Genomic DNA, 12,386 nt, shown 5'->3' with positions numbered 1-12,386 from the left:
GGATAATTTGGGGTACCTTCCGGCATCACTTCTAGATGGTTTTCGAGATCCGTCAGGGATCCCGTTGGGGTCATTTCCGGGCTTCATTTGGGGATCCTATCGCCATCATTTCTGGATGGTTTTCGGTATCCGTCCGGAATCATGTCGGCGTCATTTCGGGACTATTTCGGGATCATTTGGTGTATCTTCCGGCACCATTTCTAGATGGTTTTCGGTATCCCTCGGGATCCCGTCGGGGTCATTTCGGTACTTTTTCTCAACTAATACGGTATCATTTGGGGACCCTTTCGGCATCATTTCTAGATGGTTTTCGGGATTCGTCCGGGATCCCGTCGGGGTGATTTCGGGAATATTATGGGATCATTTGAGAACCTTTCCGGCATCATATCTGGATGGTTTTCGGTATCCGTCCGGTATCCCGTCGGGGTCATTTCGGGACTTTTTCGGGATCATTTGGGGTCCCTTCCGGAATCTTTTCTGGATGTTTTTCAGGATCCGTTGGAGATCCTGTCGGAGTCATTTCAGGACTTTTTCGGGATCATTTGTGGTACCTTCCGGCATCATTTCTAGATGAGTTTCGGGATTCGTACGAGATCCCGTCGGGGTTACTTCGGGACTTTTCCGCGACTAATACGGGATCATTTGGGAACCCTTTCGGCATCATTTCTGGATAATTTTCGGGTTCCGTCCGGGATCCCGACGGGGTAATTTCGAGACTATTTCGGGATCATTTGGGGTACGGCATCATTTCTGGATGGTTTTCGGTATTCGTCCGGGATCCCGTCGGAGTCATTTCGGGACTATTTCGGGATCATTTTGGGTATTTTCCGGCATCATTTCTGTATGGTTTTCGGGATCCGTCCGAGATCCCGTCGGGGTCATTTCGTGATTTTTTCGGTATCATTTGGGGTCCCTTCCGGCATAATTTCTGGATGGTTTTCGGGATGCATCAGGAATCTCGTCGTGGTCATTTCGGGACTTTTTTGGGAGTAATACGTAATTTGGTAAGCCTTTCGGCATCATTTATGGATGGTCCGGGATCCCGTCGGGGTCATTTCGTGATTTTTGCGGGATCATTTGAGGTCCCTTCGGGCATAATTTCTTGTTAATTTTCGGGATCCGTTCGGGATCCCGTCGGGGTCATTTCGGCACTTTTTTGGGACTATTCCGGGAACTTTTGGAGACCCTTCCGGAGCATTTCTTGATGGTTTTCGGGATCCGTCCGTGATAGCGTAGGGGTCATTTCGTGGCTTCTTCTGGATAATTTCTGGATCATTTGGGGATCCTATCAGGTTATCAGCTCATTTAGTTCTTTTTTTACTCAATTACAAAAAAATGATAAGTAGGCTAACGTGTATAGCCTATATATTTCATTTTCTCCTTGCGTGCGGTTCCACGCGTAAAGGCTAGTGATCTATAAATTTTAAAAATGGGGTGCTAAATAACCAAGTTACAACGAAGAAAATTCGGCCATATTTTTTTTTTTTTTTTAATTTTAACCCAATCCGGTCTTTAGGTCATTTGGTAACGATAAATAAACTTTGTGCCAAAGATCCTTTGGTGGTTATTAATAGTTGCCACAGACGCACATACCTTTGTAACAATATATTACAGTTAAGCAAAAGCGAAAATTCAGGCTATGGAACTTTTATTCATCTTCAAATATTGTAACTTAAATCGGATATTTCCATGAGTTGTAAAAAATATGTAGGTACCTTACGGGTTTATCGATTTTCTCAAAAATTTGTTTACAAAGTATACTTCAATTCATCCACGTTTGCAATTATTGTTAAAAAGATCCGAACACACACACTTTCTTCAAAGAATTTCAGGTTTTTTTATTTCAGAGTGGGTATACATATGTAAATATATGTCAGCAGTATAAAAATATATATAACACACCAGCGCATTCTATTGGAAACGAGATAGATTTAGTAGAAATCTATTTTTCGAAGATAACCTACAGAAAGTTCAAAAATATAAATAAAACGAGTAAGGACGGGACTGTCTTCGGCTGTGAAAAAGACTTCACCTTTCATGTACGAGGCTGATCACTAATCTTATCCCATTCGTAATATCCAAATAATCGGCTGTATAAGATATGAAATATATAGTGAACAGATGTGCATACCTAAGCAATTTTTAAGATAAATACAAAATAAACAAGTAAGGAAGGCTAAGTTCGGGTGTAACCGAACATTACATAGTCAGTTGGGAGCTATGGAGGCAAAGTAAGGGAAAATCACCATGTAGGAAAATGAACCTAGGGTAACCCTGGAATGTGATTGTATGACATGTGTATCAAATGGAAGGTATTAAAGAGTATTTTAAGAGGGCCATAATTCTACAGGTGGACGCCTTTTGGAGATATTGCCATAAAGGTGGACAAGGGGTGACTCTAGAATTTGTTTGTACGATATGGGTTTCAAATTAAAGGTATTAATGAGGGTTTTAAAAGGGAGTGGTGGTAGTTTTATATGTGAAGGCGTTTTCGAGATATCGACCAAAATGTGGACCAGGGTGACCCAGACCTTCATCTGTCGAGTACCGCTAATTTATTTATATATGTAATACCACGAACAGTATTCCTGCCAAGATTCCAAGGACTTTTGATTTCGCCCTGCAGAACTTTTTCATTTTTTTCTACTTAATATGGTAGGTGTCACACCCATTTTACAAAGTTTTTTTTTTAGTTATATTTTGCGTCAATAAACCAATCCAAGTACCATGTTTCATCCCTTTTTTTCGTATTTGGTATAGAATTATGGCATTTTTTTCATTTTTCGTAATTTTCGATATCGAAAAAGTGGGCGTGGTCATAATCGGATTTCGGCCATTTTTTATAGCAATACAGAGTGAGTTCAGATAATTACGTGAACTGAGTTTAGTAAAGATATATCGAATTTTGCTCAAGTTATCGTGTTAACGGCCGAGCGGAAGAACAGACGGTCGACTGTGTATAAAAACTGGGCGTGGCTTCAACCGATTTCGCCCTTTTTCACAGAAAACAGTTATCGTCCTAGAATCTAAGCCCCTACCAAATTTCACAAGGATTGGTAAATTTTTGTTCGACTTATGGCATTAAAAGTATCCTAGACAAATTAAATGAAAAAGGGCGGAGCCACGCCCATTTTGAAATTTTCTTTTATTTTTGTATTTTGTTGCACCATATCATTACTGGAGTTGAATGTTGACATAATTTACTTATATACTGTAAATATATAAACTTTTTTTTTAAATTTGACTTTAAACAAATTTTTTTTTAAGTGGGCGTGGTCGTTCTCCGATTTTGCTAATTTTTATTATGCATACATATAGTAATAGGAGTAAAATTCCTGCCAAATTTCATGATGATATCTTCAACGACTTCCAAATTACAGCTTACAAAACTTCTAAATTACGTTCTTTTAAAAGTGGGCGGTGCCACGCCCATTGTAAACAATTTTACTAATTTTAAATTCTGCGTCATAAGTTCAACTCACCTACCAAGTTTCATCGCTTTATCCGTCTTTGGTAATGAATTATCGCACTTTTTCGATATCGGGCGTGGTTATAGTCCGATATCTGAGATGAGTGCACAGGAACCTACATACCAAACTTCATCAAGATACCTCAAGATTTACTCAAGTTATCGTGTTAATGGACGGACGGACGGACATGGCTCAATCGAATTTTTTTTCGATACTGATGATTTTGATATATGGAAGTCTATATCTATCTCGATTCATTTATACCTGTATAACCAACCGTTACCCAATCATTGTTAATATACTCTGTGAGCTCTGCTAAACTGAGTATAAAAATAGGTAGGTAGTTTGTGTGAGGATGTAAAGTTTCGCATTTTTTGTGGTCTGCATGAAATACATAGCTATGACAATGAGTCACTTATTTCAACAATATATGACATAAACGTAAGCATTCGGTGAAATTTGAAGCCTCTAGCTGTAATTACGCAAAGATTTTTATCTGAACAATCGGTTGTGGGGGATATATGTCATCCATTTTTTCAGACAACAATATGTACAATATACGAAAGCATAAGGTAATGGTTGATGCTTCAATCTGATCAACTGAGGAAGATATGACAAAAATCCTCTTTTCTTAAAAATCGGTTGTATGGGGGATATATGCTATGGACCACACCGGTCGGTTCCGACAACTGTCTAATCGAACACCTAAATACTCCCGCTTACCAAATTATCAAGATATCTCAAAAATTGAAGGACAAGTTTGATTACAAACAGACAGACGGGCATAGCTAAACAACTCAGCTCCTCATCCGGATCATTTCGGTATACTTTTTGGTGGGTCTATCTATTTTCCTTTAAGGACTTACAATTTTGAGATTCGTGACAAAGTTAATATACCATTTCATTTTCATCAAAGGTATAAAAAGCACAGTCGGTCATTCTATTTAAGCTCTGATACCCTACAAAACGCATAGGGTACAAAAGCTTCAGTGAATAAAAATAAAAATTTTATGAGAGATACTTAATAGTAGGTAAATATTTTCTGACATTCGACCTCACATATAAATTCAGGGATTACAAATCAAGTTAAAAATTTCGGAACTTTTTTTTCTGATTTTGAAATAAAAACTCCAAACTTTACACAAAACATGTAAGAAAGTCTAAGTTCGGGTGAAACCGAACATTACATACCCAGCTGTACACATGAAATGCTGTTGTTGTTTGTTTCGGGTTATGGATCCCGAAACATTGAAAATTGCTTAGACAAAAAAGGGGCGGTGCCAGACCCATTTTCAAAAATTGTAGTGTTTTCCAATTTAATGTTATAATTCAATTTAGAAAGTAAAATTCTATTGATACAAAACTCTTTTTCGCTAAGATATAGCTTATCATTTTCGTCTACGACCCTTTTAAAAATCTTTTATATAAAAGTGGACGTGGTCATTAACCGATGTCGTCCGCTTTTTTCTAGAAAAATTTCCTGCTATAGGGAAAATTTGGGTACCCAATTTTATTACGATCCATTAATTTTTCTTCGAGTTATGGCTCCCGAAACACAGAAAATTGCTTAATCATAAAAGGGGCGGTACCACGCCCATCTTTTAAAATTTGAAGTTTTTCCTATTTACTGTTATAAATCCGCTTGGGACATGACATACCATTGATATGAAGCTTTTTTTCCAAAGATATAGCTTATATGATTCGTCCATGACCCTTTCGAAAATCTTTTATATAAATTTGGTGTGGTCCTTAACCGATTTTTAATTTTTTTTCAAAGCATTCCTTATAGTAAAGGACAGACGGACGGACGGACATGGCTCAATCAAATTTTTTTCCGATACTGATGATTTTGATATATGGAAGTCTATATCTATCTCGATTCATTTATACCTGTATAACCAACCGTTACCCAATCATTGTTAATATACTCTGTGTGCAAAGCACGCTGAGTATAAAAAGTGTAAATTTTCAATGTTGCTACGGCCGGGACATGAACCCATGGCGTTTGGTGTGAGTGGCGTATTATGCTACTACCACACTACTCAATACAAAGAGCAACAACTACAAATTAATGTTCAGATTACTCCAAAAATTGTAATACTGTAAAATACAGCAAAAAAAATTTCATATTGCACTATTTTGGTGCTAAATTTGAAAGTACGCCAGAATTAGTTTTGATATTACTCCGAAAAGTATAAACACAGTTAAAATTTTTTGTATGTGTTCAATTGTACATCACTTTCGAAGTTAGAAGAAGGAATTTTCTGAATAAGGATTTGGATTTCCTGCCTAGCTTGAATTGTGATGGATGTCCATATCGTTTGGAAGATTCGTTCGAAAAATTTCCGGATTTTTTCGGGATTTTTTATTTCTTCCTTTGCTTCAGTTCAATTTACTTTAATTTAATTCTAGACGATATAATTTTTTTCCGACGCTATATTGGAAGATAATGAAGCTTCGCATCAGAACTTTAAAAGTTGGCTTTTTTGTGCTTCCTTGAGGTGCACGAGAGCGAGAAATTTTGGAACAGTTATGATGAGACACGACTAACTGAGCTCTGCGTTACTAGAATAACTAATCTCATATATTTGAATAGATTTGATAGTTATAATAATTTGTGTAGAGTTATAATAATTATAATAATTTCGTAGGAGACTTAGACCCTTTCCCAATATTTAAATTTTTCCTACAAACTGGTCAGATTAACGGTTTCCATACCAACATTAAATAGCATGGACTTAAGCAGATGAATGAAAGGCATTTAAATTGCAGAAGCCCAAGACGGAGAATTCGAGAAGTAAGGATCAAACAAGAGTAATTAAATGAGTCATTTCGGATTTCTGATCATAACGCATATCACTAGGTTAGCGACAGAACAATATCTTTTGCTTATTTGGAGATCCCAAAAGAATTCTTTCCAGTGCAAACGCGTTTACGTTTTATGGCTTCTAAAGATTCGTTTTTCGCTCATTCTAATTTCTAATTTTTTTTTAATGTGTGAACAACCGAGATAGAAAAGGTGTTGTAAGTTTGCTCACCACTCGTACAAATATAAAAAATCATATGCACATTAATACAAAATTATTTAACATAAAAGTTTCTCATGAAATAAGCATACCGCTTATACTTGGGTACAATGCAAACAAGTGGCTTAAATTCTTTCTTAATAAAAGCTCAACCGATCAGCGAATTCAGTACGATAATGATTTCTGTTCAAGTGTTTTGTTCTTTAGCGCTATCGGCTACATTTGCGGTGCAAGTTGTGTTGGGTGATCCAATATCAGGTTTAACATCATCTAAACCACCACCACCTCCTTCATGTAGACCAGGTCATATTAATTATTGTGCGAACGTAATAATAGATTTGGTATGGTACCTAAACGAAAAGAACCAGTGCAGTTTTTTTGTGAACAGGTGTTTTTTCAAACAACAAAACTGTGATCTTTGGCAAGAGGATCGCCCCAGTAAGTTTCTTGAATTATATTATATATAACTTAAATTATATTTTATATATTCTACAAATAGTGATTGAAGAGGTATCCAAAGAAGCATGTCAACCTTTTTGCGCAAATGATTGCTCACAAGCACCAAATGAAACCATCTGTGCGTATAGTGACAAAGGATTTTGCACTTTCCCAAGTAAATGTGAATGGTTGAAATATGCCTGTAATACTGGTCAATGTAGGTTTTGTAAAATAAAATTGTGGATCTATTTATTCAGTAAATTAATTCCTTTTTTTCCTTTTTAGTTTGGCTGTGGGTGGATAAAACTCCCTGTAGTATAAATAACCAATCATGCCCAACTTCCAATTCTTCTTCTTCAGAACGTTTCGATAAATTATTATTTAATTTTTGAAATGTTAAATAGTTGTTTTGCCTTAAAAATAATAAATTATCAAGAAGAAATTTTATTTAAGAGGTCGTATAATTTACTGGGACCAATTGTTTTTAATCTGAATTTTCGAATAAATTCGAAACCAATTCAGTAATCTTTTCGGAACTGTTTGGTGAACATATTGAAACGATAGTTTCTCCACTGATATATCATTTCGGAAATATCTCCAGAATATTTAGGATTGATTTAATAACGCTGTAAACACATTCAATCTTTGTGAGGTCTTTATTGGCCGGAGAGTTCAACCTACCGTGATTATATCGGAACCCACCCCGGATTATTCCAGAATAGATTTCAGTATATTTTAGAGATCAACTTCTCACAATGCCGTATTTATTTCGCCACTATTTCCTGATCATTTTAGAACTACTACGGAATTATTTGGAAATAATTTCATGAAAAAATTTCTGGATGGTTATGAAGCTGTTTCCGGATTGCTTTTGCTGGATTTAAGGATTGTTTTCGAAATAATTTAAGGCTTATTTCAGCACAGTTTTGGAATTGCGTTTGTCTTAGTTTTGGGACGTATTCGAAAAAGTTTCGAGTGGCCGAGGTATAGAAGAAGTGGTAGTAGACCAAAGGTGCCCGACTCAAGCGAACAAGCAGCCGAAAATTTCTCTGAAACGCGGTTGCTCCTCGGCAGTCAAGTCCTATGAGCGTATTGCTGCAATGAAAAGGCTATGTCCGTCAATTTGTAGGAATAGTAAAGAGCTGCTCACCTTAAATTGGAAGAGATGCTCTAATGAGAGTGGTTGATACTACAACGTCCTGTACTGTTACAGAAGCAGGAGCTCGAAAGTTGGTCTATATTAAGCAAGCGATGGACGATACGGTGGAAAATACTATGCGCCACTTAAGGAATGAGTGCAATTACTTAATGCCTTGCAAAAGATCTTAGAGAGGTAAACAATTGTGGTTGCAAGAAAAGCCAAGGCAGCCTTTCACAAAGCAACACGTCAAAAATAGGTTTAACTATGTCGGGTTAGATGATATGCTTGACCCGTATCAACTTTTCGTATAAAGGGACTTCCTAAAATATCGACGACTAAAATAAGACGAATTCCCACATATTGTCGCTGGGCGCTAACAAGTAAAATCACTAAACTTTACGAAATACCAAGAAGTGAGGCTGGATAGCAGGCTAACCTTCTCAAAACATTTTCAACAGGCCTTCGAGAAAAATGCGTCCACCGTCTTCGAGAAAAATGTATCCTCGCCGATTAATTGTACGCATAGTCGATCCAAAGCTATATTCTAGAAAGCTGCATGCTACTGTTTCGCTTTCTATACTCTTAATTTGAAGAAGTTCCGTGTCGGTGTGGGCTCTGCTTTCGGTTCTGGCCTCAGTCTGGTTTCGGTCCTCCCTTTTCCTTTCCTTTTTTACATTTCTTTTCTTGATTTTCATTTCCTTTCCCCTATTTTTCTCTCCCTGCATTGTCCACACATTTCACTTACAATCGTGCTTTTCCCATACAGGATGCGAAATTTTCACATGTCTCTTCGGTTCAACCCTTTCGAAACTGCAGTTTCCTTGACCTTCGTTAGAGGATATTGCAGACTATTTTTGGGTGATAACACCTATTGGAAGGGGCGAAGCACTCTTACAAGAAGTAGAAGACGTCTTCCAGCGGGTTAGCGGGTCAGAATATACCCGAGGTAGGTATGCCTTTCGTAAGAGGCGACTAAAGTGCCAGATGCAAGGGGTTGTGTAGCGCAAACTTTTCAGGTTGCCATCGCAATATATAGCTTCTCCAAACCCAATTGTCAACCTCACCTATCCGTGGCGAATCCTGTTTCATTATCAGCGGAAGCTCTGGCGACCCCGAACTTCTCATGGATCTAGGGGGTGGGATGGCGTTATGGCCAAGAAGGTCGCATGTAGTCATAACACATCATACCCGATTTGGTCGGGCTTGGTACCGGAACGTACCGGATCTGCATCCGGCAAAGGACCATCAATATCGGTAACACTCCCCAAAGCCTTCGGGGAGTGTCCTTATCGCTACAACAACAACAACAACAACAAGATATTAGCACATAAAAAAATTGTTGCTTTCATGACTACAAAATTATAAAAATTGGTCATTTATATCTAAACTATATCTTACGGAGGTATTCAGTTTGCCAAAATTAACTAAAACTCCCTATATTAATATATCTATGAAAGTCCTATGATTCTTTTTAGGTTAGGGCTAAAATTTCATTATTTGGAAGCGCTGCAGCTCCTAATAGTGATTTCAGTCCGCAACAGTGATTCAACGTTGATAGAAAAGTGATTATATGATATTTTTTTGGGTTATCACCATTTGTTTTTTGGCACGAGCTTACTGTTGTGAGTTTTGGGAATTGTTTGTATTCCGCACTTCTTGTTATAGTTCTAATCTCTGACCTGTTGAATAAATAACTCGTGTATTCAGTATAGCAAAATATTCTTTATTTACACTATTTTGGCAGCAGTACTACACAATTACAATGCTTGCGTTCGTCAATTATAGCGTTTAAAATCAAACTGATTGATTATTGCTCAGCTTGCGCTGCTTTTATACTCTCTGTTGAATCGTTCGCATATTTCTCCAAGGGTCTAGACTTTTCACGAAGAGCCTGCTCGGATATTATATTTATATTCAGTTGAGCAGAGTTCACAGAGTAAATTAACTTTGATTGGATAACGGTTGGTTGTACAGTTATAAAGGAATCGAGATAGATATAGACTTCCATATATCAAAATCATCAGTATCGAAAAAAAATTTGATTGAGCCATGTCCTTCCGCTCGGCCGTTAACACGATAACTTGAGCAAAAATCGATATATCTTTACTAAGCTCAGTTCACGTATTTATTTGAACTCACTTTGTATTGGTGTAAAAAGTGGCCGAAATCCGACAATGACCACGCTCACTTTTTCGATATCGAAAATTACGAAAAATGAAAAAATGCCATAATTCTATACTAAATACAAAAAAAGGATGAAACATGGTAACTGGATTGGTTTATTGACGCAAAATATAACTTTAGAAAAAATCTTTGTAAAATGGGTGTGACACCTACCATATTAAGTAGAAGAAAATTAAAAAGTTCTGCAAAGCGAAATCAAAAGCCCTTGGAATCTTGGCAGGAATACTGTTCGTGGTATTACATATAAAAATAAATTAGCGGTACCCGACAGATGATGGTCTGGGTCACCCTGGTCCACATTTTGGTCGATATCTCGAAAACGCCTTCACATATACAACTACCACCACGCCCTTTTAAAACCCTCATTAACACCTTTCATTTGATACCCATATCGTACAAACAAATTCTAGAGTCAACCCTGATCCACCTTTATGGCGATATCCCTAAATGGTGTCGACCTATAGAACTATGGCCCTCTCCCTCTTAAAATACTCTTTAATGCCTTTCATTTGATACACATGTCATACAAACACATTCCAGGGTTTCCCTCGGTTCATTTTCCTACATGGTTATTTTCCCTTATGTTGCCACCATAGCTCTCAACTGAGTATGTAATGTTCGGTTACACCCGAACTTAACCTTCCTTACTTGTTTGTACTTAATATGGTAGGTTTCACACCCATTTTACAAAGTTTTTTCTAAAGTTTCATCTTGCGTCAATAGACCAATACAATTACAAAGTTTCATCTCTTTTTTCATATTTGGTACAAAATTATGGCATTTTTTTCATTTTTCGTAATTTTCGATATCGCAAAAGTGGGCGTGGTCATAGTCGTATTTCGGCCATATTTTATACCAAGATAAAGTGAGTTCAAATAAGTACGTGAACTAAGTTAAGTAAAGATATATCGATTTTTGCTGAAGTTATCGTGTTAACGGCCGAGCGGAAGGACAGACGGTCGACTGTGTATAAAAACTGGGCGTGGCTTTAACCGATTTCGTCCATTTTCACAGAAAACAGTTATCGTCATAGATCTATGCACACACCAAATTTCAGAAGGATTGGTAAAATTTAGTTCGACTTATGGCCTTAAAAGTATTCTAGACGAACTAAATGAAAAAGGGCGGAGCCACGCCCATTTTGTGATTTTGTTTTATTTTTGTATTTGGTTGCACCATATCATTACTGGAGTTGAATGTTGACATAATTTACTTATATACTGTACAGATTTTAAATTTTTTGTTAAAATTTGACTTAAAAAATTTTTTTTTTAAAAGTGGGCGTGTTCGTCATCCGAATTTGCTAATTTTTATTTATCGCACATATAGTAGTAGGAGCAACGTTCCTGCCAAATTTCATCATGATATCTTCAACGACTGCCAAATTACAGCTTGCAAAACTTTTAAATTACCTTCTTTTAAAAGTGGGCGGTGCCACGCCCATTTTCCAAAAATTTACTAATTTTCTGTTTTGCGTCATAAGGTCAACACGCCTTCCAAGTTTCATCGCTTTACCCGTCTTTGGTAATGAATTATCGCACTTTTTCGGTTTTTCGAAATTTTCGATTACGTTCATTTTAAATAGCGATCTGAGATGAGTGCCTAGGAACCTACATACCAAATTTCATCAAGATACCTTAAAATTTACTCAAGTTATCGTGTTTACAGACGGACGGACGGACATGGCTAAATGAATTTCTTTTTTCACCCACATCATTTTGATATGTATATAGAAGTCTATATCTATCTCGATTAGTTTATGCCATTACGGATTACCGTTATGCGAACAAAGTTAATATACTCTGTGAGCTCTGCTCAGCTGAGCATAAAAATGGGATGCCAAATAACTAAGTTACAACAAATAAAGTCGGCTGTATTTGGAAGGATCGGAAAAAAATTCCAAGCTCCTCTCAATATACCCATGCTTAAAATTAAAGGGCAGACTTTTGCCCCAATCCCGTCTTTAGGTCAATTAGAAACGAACAAAGTTTATTTGTGCCAAAGAGCCTTTGGTGGTTATTAATTGTTGTCACATATGCATATACATTCCGAATTCATACTAAAAAAGTAATTTGCTTAGCTGAATGTTGTTATACTGACAAAATACCGGGAGTCGTTCAAACGGTG

At 37.0% G+C, this 12,386-nt stretch overlaps 1 protein-coding gene across 1 annotated transcript; it reads left to right on the top strand.

The window, feature by feature from the left end:
* The first annotated feature begins 6,649 nt into the window (after positions 1-6,649).
* LOC137245350 (uncharacterized) lies at positions 6,650-7,381 on the top strand. The gene is made up of 3 exons (XM_067775863.1): positions 6,650-6,934; positions 6,996-7,151; positions 7,220-7,381. The coding sequence occupies exons 1-3, from the start codon at positions 6,673-6,675 to the stop codon at positions 7,324-7,326; spliced, it is 525 nt and encodes a 174-aa protein (XP_067631964.1). The 5' UTR covers positions 6,650-6,672; the 3' UTR covers positions 7,327-7,381.
* The last annotated feature ends 5,005 nt before the right edge of the window (positions 7,382-12,386 follow it).

This window comes from Eurosta solidaginis, chromosome 1, assembly GCF_040869045.1.
Source record: "Eurosta solidaginis isolate ZX-2024a chromosome 1, ASM4086904v1, whole genome shotgun sequence".
NCBI lineage: Eukaryota > Metazoa > Arthropoda > Insecta > Diptera > Tephritidae > Eurosta > Eurosta solidaginis.
Note: the sequence above shows the minus strand (reverse complement) of the source record. Positions and strands in the feature narration are given on the sequence as shown.

Coding starts and splice junctions, on each gene's coding strand:
- LOC137245350 (XM_067775863.1), top strand. CDS start 6,673: ATGATTTCTGTTCAAGTGTTTTGTTCTTTAGCGCTATCGGCTACATTT. Junction 6,935..6,995: donor TTGGCAAGAGGATCGCCCCA/GTAAGTTTCTTG, acceptor TTCTACAAATAG/TGATTGAAGAGGTATCCAAA. Junction 7,152..7,219: donor TGCCTGTAATACTGGTCAAT/GTAGGTTTTGTA, acceptor TTTCCTTTTTAG/TTTGGCTGTGGGTGGATAAA.